We start from the raw sequence: 9,992 nt of genomic DNA, 5'->3' as shown, positions 1-9,992 counted from the left end.
TACAGTTTTTATCTGTTTTTATTGTTTTTATTTCTGTCTACAGCACTTTGACTGAAAGCGCTTTATAAATAATTTTTTTTTTCTTTTCTTTTTTTTTTTTTAGCTCTAGCACAGCCTGGAGGTAGGATTGCTTGAGTCAGATTTACTGCAGGATTGACCTTTGTCTCGGGGCCTTATAGCAGGCAGCTTCAGTCAACCCAATAACGAATTGCGAATCGCGCTCGTCGGCTTCCGTCCCGCTGCCCTCTCCGTGCGGAAGTGTATCCTCCAGAGCAGCAACAGAGGCAGAACCTGAGCTGCCACTGTTTTGGGATAAACACCACGGCAGTTCAGCAGCGGGTTTCCTTGCCTCCGCGTCTCTTGTGCCGGGTCTTGTCAGTGCTCCCGTGGGCCGTGTAGAGCAGCAGTACTATGCGAGCACCGTCCGGAGTGTGGGAGCACCGTGTGAAGTGGTGAGAGAGAGGTTTCACGTTGGGGCTACAGCTAACTTAGCATCTGCTGATGGAGCCAGCTAGCCTGTCTCAAAGCTCAGCTGGGTTAGCAACGGAACCGCGTCTGTGTCTCTAAATGAGGGTGTGACTGGGCTAAGTTGGGGGAAATATCAGACACGGACCCGCAGCGGTTTCAGGGGAACATTAAGGCGGCTTTGTGTGCTCGTGTTTGCTAAACAAATGACCACCTGTTCACTGTTTACATCTTAGTGTTTTCATACGGCAGCAAGCAGTCGATCCTCCGCTCCTCTGCTTAGACCTTTGTTTGACAACAGCAGCTTTGCAATTGGGTAAATATTTTTATCACATGGACAGCAATGTATTCATATTATATAAATAATGGCTTCAGTAGAGGGATAGGTACGTTCATAAAGCTTGCTGCTCCATTCTAATGTGTTATACTGCAGATTTAGTATTTACACTCAACATATAATTACTTTTACATTAATTTATTTGTGATACTAAGCTGTCACGCTGTTGTGCTTTCTAGTGATATGCCTCCCTTTCCCCTTTGTATTAGGCCTGAATTGGGGAAAAATCTCTATTTACACTCACCATATGAGCACTTTTGCAAACAAGAACACTAGAATGTTATTTTGCATTCTAGTAGTATACATTACTTGTAGACGTGTGTAATTAAGGATCAAATCTGTTTTAGTAATTGAGAAGCTGTCTCGATTGTTCTTGAAAGTGTTGTTTTGACGTTAACCTATACTTGCATTGTTTAGATGAAGAGTGAAAAGTTGCTGCACTTGCTAGTCTTATCAGTTGCTGCTATGAAGGCATTAGGTTTTGTGATTCTTGTACAAGAGTTAAAAAAGGCAACTCACTGATGCCCCCTTCCCCATTTATTCTATCCAGTCTCATTAGTTCGGGGAAAATGTCTGTATTTACACTGAACATATGAGTACTCTTACAATCAGGACCACTATTCCATGGTGACACTAAGCTGAAGTAGTGTTGCGCACTCTAGCTCACCCCCTCTCCCATTCATATCAGAGCTGAATGATTTGGAGAAAATAAGCAATATGAATTTTTAAAGTCAAGCTTTGGTTCAGTATTCACTTTCCGATAAATATAACATGTGGTGGAGCATTACCATATGAGATACAATCAAAAAACGTACTGTCACACAAGGAAGAGGGCTTGATTATGTAAAACCATTGTTACTACTGTTTAAACCTCGGGTCAGATGCACTGCATAGCGAATATCCTAAGTAGCAGTCAGGGTGATCTGCTGATTGCATTGTTCTAAAAAATTGTTCCTACTTACTTTTTCTGAAAAAATCCTCATGAAGACCAGATGACATTAATTTTAGTCTTTAGCAGTGTGTGCCAGGTAACTTTATAGAGTTGTCTTTCAAATTTAGCATGAAATTTCCTCTTTGTGCCCCTAAAGAAATCATGTTTGGAGAAGTTTTGAGTTAAAAAGACTGCAACTTTGAAAGATATCCAATAGATTTTCCGAAGCCTGCTAAAGCCTCATGTCCACTCTGACAATATGCACAGGAGGAATGATTAAAGCAGCCAGTAAAATGACAGGCTTGAAACAGTATGAACAAATCCTTTTATGATCTTTATTTAAGAACAGAGATGACAATGATGATGGTGTTAAGGGATTTCTCTATTATAAAGTAATATTAAGCTTATAATAACCTTGAAATATGCACAACTAGTTTAAAGTGATAGCATATATGTAATTATATATTAATAGCAATGATAATGCCAAGTAGGAGTATTATTTTTTTCTCCACCATACTGCACAAGGGCTTAGTATTAAATACAGTTACATTTTATGTACTGACTGGAATATGTCTGCAGTGCTGAGTATTTGAAATAGTTAAATTATGAATGTCCATTAAATGCTTTGTCAGGTCTTGGTTACATATTTTAATAATTTGGATATTTCCTGGCTTAAGTCTTAAATTTGACATTTTATTTTAGCTCAGCTCTTGTATTATTGCTTGGTTAATATTAAATGCTACTTTGTTCGAGAATTTGTACTTGTTTTGACACATGAACAAGAAAAGGGTTTATCATGTCAGTATCAAAACTCAGATATTGTAGTGACACCAATCTGATGTCAACATTGATAGCCTGTCCTACTCAAATTTAAACTTCATGGCCTTGAGAACATTGCTGAAGTAACTAATAAATTCACTCTTGTTTTTCCAGAGTTTCTTTGAATCATCTATATGGGCCATCTTCTCTCGAAAAATGGTTACCGCCTGAAGAAGAGGACACGCAAGTTGCATCACAAGAAGAAGAAGAAGAGGAACTGTTTCCTGCAGGGACCTTGCATGCTCTGCTTCATCGTCCACAGCAACAGCAGTGGTCTCGACGACGACAGCGACCATTTGGAAGCCAGCACCAACGGGTGCCGCCACAACAGCGTCACTGGAATCAGTGTCCCAGGTGTCGGTGGAGTCGGCATCGGAGCAGCAGCTGCCTCGAAGCTCGCTGAGCGATACGCAACACTCGCATCTCCTGAGGATTGCTCAAAGTTCCTGTTGTCACCAAGGGAACTAGCTATCTGGGAGGGCCAAGGGAGGAGCCTTTTATCAGCTGTTCCTGCCAAACTGATTCCACCACCGGTGCTCTTCCGATCCGCTGGTGTGTCCGTGACTGTGCCCATACCTGTACCTGTGCCTGGCTGCACCAGTGACTACACTGAGATGGTAGGTAGCTGAGGAGGAACCTTACCAACATTATTAAACACAGTAACCAGTGAAGATGTAGCATGGCTCTGTATTGTTTGGCTAAACAGCCATCCTTCATCAGTGCTGCTACATAAAGAGAATTAAGTTTGCTAATAAGTAGCCACAGCATGTACACTGAGTTACAAGAAAGGTCCTTTTTCAGACAAATGCAAAATTGTGAGAGAATCTCTTAAAATTTTATTATGATATTTAGCACCATAAAAGACTATTTCTGTCAATGACCTGTTTATGATATATGCAACAAAAAAGAGCCCAAAGTGCTTGAAATTGGCATGAAACTGCTGAAGCAAGTGTACAAATTTTTAAGCATAGCTCATTGCCAAGTGCAAATTCAGGCACAATGAATTTAGTACTATCTTAATTGGTATCACAGAATGCAACAGAGGTGTGTTCAATGGTGCCAAAAAAGAAAGAATAACATTACGAAATTTGAAAGTGTGTTTCAAAGCTAAATAGTATGCGGCTCACAGGCCAAAGCTTCATACTCTGTAGCACTTGTTTAATTTTGTTCTCACTGAGGTTTCAAAGTCAGGGGTGCTGTTTTAATAAGGTAATAAGGTGGCTGGTGTAAAGTTCTTTCAGACTGTGATTGTAATTGAAGTCTTTACAGTCAAATCTGCTGTGACTTGCCTGAAGAAAATCTAGTTCCACCTGGCTGATCGGTGTGTGTCTCTTGATGCAGGTGTGTAAGAGGAAGTGCTCAGAGGTGCAGAGGTGCACCCCTTGTAAGCAGCCGCGCTGTGCCTTCGCTGCTCCTGACGGAGGGCTGGAGAACGGAGGAGTGGGAGGAGGCGGGGGAGAGGCTGCCTCGAACTCTGAATCCGGCCACTGTCACCTTCCCCTCTGTCCACTTCCCTCCTCCTCCTCCTCCTCTGCTTCCTCTTCCTCCTCCTCTTCCTCCTCACCCGCTGATGGCTGCTGTGGGTTGGGTCTTCATGCTGATTTGCCCCACAGTTCAGACTCGTCCCCATGCTGCCTGCATCATTATGACGACTGCCAGTCAAGAAGTTCTGACGCTGCTGATCACTTAAGTATCAACCACCTGCCTTCCTCCATCCTTCTTAAGGTCAGAATTCGTCGAGGGGTTCAATAGATTGTCTGTTTATATTTAGCTGATTTACTTGAGTAGAAGATGCTATAATACTAACACAGACACCGAAAGAAAACAAACACTAAGTTTCTTGTTGCATAAAAAAAAAAAAAAAAAACAGAAATTAGCATATATTGTTGTTGAATTGCTTTAGTTTCTCTGTACAGGTGCTGTCCCACTTGACAGTGAAGGAGCGCTGTCTTTGTGCCTCTCTGGTTTGTAAGTACTGGAGGGACCTCTGCTTGGACTTCCAGTTCTGGAAGCAAATCGACCTCAGTGGCCTACAACAAGTAAGAGACTCAGTAGTCTTCAGAAGTTATTGTTTATTTTCAGGAGGGAGGTGCAGTTCTTTAGTATAATACTCTGGTTTGGCCTTTTGGTCTAAAAACGTAGACTTCGTCTACAAAAAGGGCCAGAGCCGACTTTTTTGCCTCAGAAGACTTGGATCATTAGACATCTGCAGTAAGATGCTGCAGATGTTTTATCACAAGTTTAGTTGTTTCTGACTTCAATTTCTGCTTGTGTCACCTTGTTCCGCAGGTAAATGATGATCTCCTGGTGAAAATATCCTCCCGGAGACAGAATGTGACAGAGATTAACATCTCGGACTGCAGGGGGGTCCATGACCATGGTGTGTCCTCCTTGGCCTCACACTGTCCAGGACTGCAGAAGTATACAGCCTACCGCTGCAAACAGCTGGGTGACATCTCCCTGGCAGCTCTGGCCACACACTGCCCTCTCCTGGTTAAGGTGCATGTGGGCAACCAGGATAAACTAACAGATGCAGCACTGAAAAAGGTAAGCATGTAGAGCCAGAGTGGAGACAGAGTAGATCCAGAGTCTCTTTTTTTCAGTGGCTAGATGTTTGCATGTCACTGTCATTTGTTCTTATTAATTTGCAAATAAAAATTAAAAGACACTCCCATATAAGTATGCAGATTTTGAGTATATAATCCTACATATATTCAGTAGTTTCTCCTCTTTTGCCCTCAGATGGGAGAACGCTGCAGTGAGCTGAAGGACATCCACTTGGGTCAGTGCTATGGTATCTCAGATGAGGGCATGATGGCCTTGGCTAGAGGATGTCCTAAACTGCAGAGACTCTACTTGCAAGAGAACAAAATGGTCAGTTCCATGCCTCTGATCTACGCTCAGTGTTGTGCTGTTTTTCTTAGTTTTGTTGTGCTTCCCTTGCTTCAGGATTTCTGCTCACACAGGAGTGCCTGTTCTTTGGTGTTCGCTTTCATCTCGCACAGGCTTAGCAGAGCGCTGTGGCTCTGTGTCTTGCACTTCTTACTGTTCTTTGCTGCAATGTTGGAGGTTCCGATTGTTGCCCAAAGGTCTACTTGATGGGTCTTCTTCCCATTAAGTACATCACCAGTTTGAAGTTTTGACTGGCTGCATCTGCACACATATTTGTTTATTTCTGTTTGAGATGTCCTACAGAACTGGCCAGTCTGTTCTTCTGCCTATTCCTGTTCTTACTCACTTTTGTTTTGGTTCGTGTTAAGAATCCCCTCATCGTTGTTAGATTTTCGGGACATGTGCTGTCTTGAAAATCATGACAAGTGCACCAAAACCTGGTCCTTTAACCAGCAGGTTTCCTGTGTGATAATCCCTTCATATCTCAGAGGTCTTTGGCGTCTAAGTTCACTTTTGTAGCTTATTAATTCTGGAAGATACGCAGTTCATATTAACATCGTCTACGTGTGTATATGAATGCAAATATGTGGACTCCAATATATAGTGTTATGTTTGCTGACTAGTGCCTTGATCAGCTTAAGATCTATTCCCGGAACGACTGGTTTACTTTTATCCCTCATGACATGCTATGATCTCAGACAGCTGTACTGTTTACATATCATATTTCTTTTAATAAAAACAGCAGGTACAATATCAAGTGACAGAAACAACCACTAGGTGTCACTGTTTTCCAATTTCTGAACACAGCCTGCCAAATGCTCGCCTTGTAAAGGCCACAGCTGCTTGATGCGAAAGCTGAGTTGTGTGTTTCTGCCACCAAATCACAGTTATGTATCTCTGATGCAGATTATTATTATTGTTATTTGCTTTGTCTGGTCTCAGCCCCTTATTATGTGATCTTCATTGTTTCACTCTTGGTTTTGCCCTTTTCCCTGCTAATATTACTTTGGAGTACATGAGTAATCATAACCTTGATGAATTAGTCCACTTTAAGTTGTTAACAATAGCTCAGTTTGTTAAAACCCCATTCATCAACTTAATAGTATATGAAATTAGCGATTACCACTAGGGGAGAGATTAATATTGCAGCTGATAACATTTCAGCGCAGCAGTATCAATTTCAGACAGTCATTTTTCAGACGCGAGAGCTTTGCAGTTATTTTAGCTCCCTGTCATTAGGGCAGAGAGAAATGGGCTGAGCTTATGTGGGAATTGTTATGTCTAGGCACTCTGGTTGCTTGGCCTAAAATTGTCATTAACTTTGCCAGGAGTGAAGACGACACAGAAACCACTTATTCTCCCTGACAGCTTGGAAGGCTACCTAAGGTTCTCTTCTCCAAGTTTTCAGATAAAAAGAAAACATATTTTGTTGCTTTGTGGGAAAAATAATTGTAATTACAGTCTCCAAATGAGGCTGGTTCTGTGAGATCCACAAATATGCATGAACACTAATGGATTTTTGCTTTTGTACTCATTTAGATTTTGACATCCAATGATACAGGCTGTTGGCTTTAATTTATTACAACTTATGTTATAAATATCACATGAAAACTTTAGAAGGTGACTCGAACTCTTGCTCTTTGAGGATCTTATTTCACACTACGTCTGCTGTTCGTGGACCAACTAAAAAGTTTGAGGCCGCATGGAAAAGGCTTTTCTGAAAGGTTTCTGCAAAACATGAACTCTTGTGGGACCAATGTGTGGGCTCAACCCTTGTTCTCTACATGAATTGATCCAGGAAACAGCATTGAGATGGGCTTTTCGGTTTTTAGTGTGCTATAAATCGCAAAGTCATGGGACTGCAGAGAAAGCCTCCTACATTGTAAAGACTCCTCTCCTCTCCTCTCCTCTCCTCTCCAACATTTTTGTTATGTTCCTCTGTCTGTCAGTCCTAATCAATCACAGATGAGGATGAACCGTTCACTCGGTCTGGTCTGCCCTCTCTTTCCCCGCCTCCTCCAAAATGGAATAATTGAATCGCTGCAGGATGTTTCTGTGTGGTCTTTCACTCACCCTCTCCCTTTTTTCTCTGTCATGTGCACACCCACATACATTTTTTCTTTCTTTCTCTAGCTTTTTTTTTTTTGCTGTGGTTGTGGTTTCTATTCCATGCTGGAGGGATTGTTGTCTCTATGTTAGGACCATATCAAGATCTATAGAAGGTTAAATAGCTTTTTTGGCTGCAAGAGGGCACAACCTCTCTGAATAAGCCCGTGTAACTCCAAGGAAATAGTTGAACACTGGTAGTGCTAACGAGATTTGTAGTATTTCTGCTGTTTTGCTGTTTCTCTTGTCTGTATTGTGTAAATTTGAACCAACAAATTCGAAATGTTGGTTGTTTGTTCACTGAGGAAATATCGGGGAAGTTTTTGGAGACTGTTTTTTGGTGTTAAGTTTCTTACGGTTTTAAAAGCATAATGGATAGATTCTTGCCATGATTATCATACAGAAGGGCATACCAGTTTTTTTTATTTGACGGTTGAAAGTTGCTCATGTGATTCCATGTATATCTCCACACTGACTAGTGTCTCCAAATATTGTTTACAGTTGACAAATTGAGGCTTGCTCTTTCATTGCTTGTCAGCCGGGGGCCAAATCAGCCCAGGGCTATGGATAACCCTGGGCTAAGAGCGCTGTGTGAAAAGCAAGTGACTCTGGTGTGTCTGTGCACCTCTTCTTTTGACATCTGCCCTGCATTCTTTATTGGCATTCATCCAGTATTTATGCCTGAGTTGGTTATAATGCACCAGTTGCCTTTCAAGGCTTGTTTTTTATCTTCAGAAGTCTTTTTTCCCCCTCTCTTCCCATTCATATTCTGTTCTCTTCCACCACCTCGAAGGGCAAAAACTCTGAGAATAGCAAATTCCCCTTTTCCTCATCTCACTTCAATTTGCCGTAGGGAGGAGAGTCAGCCCTGAAAGTTTAACTCTGAGTTCTGTCAGTTTCATAGACCAACCGGTGGACGAAATATAAGTGGGAAAACCCTCGTCACCCATCTTTCCATGTTGGTAACTTTGCTCCGATGTTCCTTTCAATTAAACACACTGTAATCTGCAAACATTTTTGCTGTGGAAGCACTTTTTCCACTCTCTTTTCCTGTCTCTTAAAAAAAAAAAAAAAAAACGTTATCTGCTCTCCTGTCTTGTTAAAATCAAAGAATGTGCACTTAATTTTCCTGCAATGTGATGGGAACATTCTTCAACTGGCCAATCTAAAAGACGATGTGTCTATGTGCACTCTCCCTCTCTCTTACACCCACACACACACAGGCTCTGATTATTTACAATTTTAATTAGTCCAAAATGTGGAAATGTAAGTGGAATTAGAGATGACCTAACATAGATTACCATATGCCCTCAATTTAGGTGTAATTACCACTCTGCATGTACAATCAGAGCTTCCCTCTTGTGCTTTCATCATGTTTTTGAGCTCTCTGGTGTAGGCGTTTGGGATGGAAAAGGATGTATTTGTCTTTGGGACAATGTGAAACGCTGGAAAAGCTGAACTTCGAGTGTGCGAATGGTGTTTCTTGACTATAGGTCAGTGAATAAAGGTCTCATTTCTGGCTCTGATTGGCTGCCTGTCCAGCTCGTCAGTAGTTTGGTTTTTGCTGGCAGGGGGAAAGACGGCGAGGCAGATTAAATTGTATATTGACATTAGCTGATTTAATTAACTGGATTAGAGTGAGAGCAAAGACAAAGGAAGTGATAATGATAGCTGTCAGTTATTATGGGATAGACCTTTTGACATGAGCCAACACACACAAACACACACGGAGGCCTAGTTAAAACACTGGAAGTGACACACACATGGGAGCGGGCGAATTGAATAGCTGCCAGGTGCACTGGAATCTCCTCTGGAATCTTTGTTCATGTATTTGACTGTAATTAGAGATAAATAGAACCACTCTGACCAGCCACACAAACAGAATTACACACACACACAAACAATGCATTGTCCATCTCCTCCAATTCCCTCAAGTCTTCTCAGACAAGCGTTTAGACTTTTCAGGATGTTGAATGTCAGATGTTATGTGATGTTTTTAGTCAGTTTAGCTGCTAATGGCACTGGATTATGTCTGTCAGAGCGAGGAAAAGCTCTGCTCACGTACCGAGTTTCCATGCTTTCATGTCATCAAGAAGTCTCTTTAGTTTTCTCTCCTTGTCTTTTACTGTTTGTCTCCGTCTCTGTGGATTTTGGACGTAGCCATATGTACTTAAGGTCAATATGGAATTTACTATACCAAACTGCGGAGAGATGGGGATGTCTGCCATCCATCTACATTTTGTCAGCAGAAATACCTACCAAATATCCTAAATCCTTTTCTTTCCTCCCTTCTGTTTCCCTGCTTTTTGTATTTTTATTATGCATTTTTATTGTACATTTTTATTCCTTCTTTTCCTTTCATCTCTTGCCTTTGTGCTTCACCGTCTATTTCTGAATATGCTGTTGCTGTAATCCTCTTCATCAGTCTGTTTATTTCTTCTC

At 41.5% G+C, this 9,992-nt stretch overlaps 1 protein-coding gene across 2 annotated transcripts in view; it reads left to right on the top strand.

Annotated features, from left to right (window-relative positions):
- The first annotated feature begins 232 nt into the window (after positions 1-232).
- The window catches only part of fbxl17 (F-box and leucine-rich repeat protein 17), a 225,951-nt gene continuing 216,191 nt past the window's right edge, over positions 233-9,992 (top strand). For both annotated transcript variants that reach the window (XR_002746546.3, XM_023277672.3), the window contains exons 1-6: positions 233-452; positions 2,667-3,169; positions 3,894-4,277; positions 4,469-4,591; positions 4,842-5,099; positions 5,295-5,426. Coding sequence is in view for 1 of the 2 variants with exons in the window: in XM_023277672.3 (XP_023133440.2) it covers positions 2,687-3,169; positions 3,894-4,277; positions 4,469-4,591; positions 4,842-5,099; positions 5,295-5,426 (1,380 nt within the window). In the remaining variant the exon portion in view is untranslated. The remainder of the gene's footprint in view (positions 453-2,666; positions 3,170-3,893; positions 4,278-4,468; positions 4,592-4,841; positions 5,100-5,294; positions 5,427-9,992) is intronic.

The sequence above is a fragment of the Amphiprion ocellaris genome, chromosome 6 (assembly GCF_022539595.1).
Source record: "Amphiprion ocellaris isolate individual 3 ecotype Okinawa chromosome 6, ASM2253959v1, whole genome shotgun sequence".
NCBI classification, from domain to species: Eukaryota; Metazoa; Chordata; class Actinopteri; family Pomacentridae; genus Amphiprion; species Amphiprion ocellaris.
This window is presented reverse-complemented; position numbering and strand designations above follow the sequence as displayed.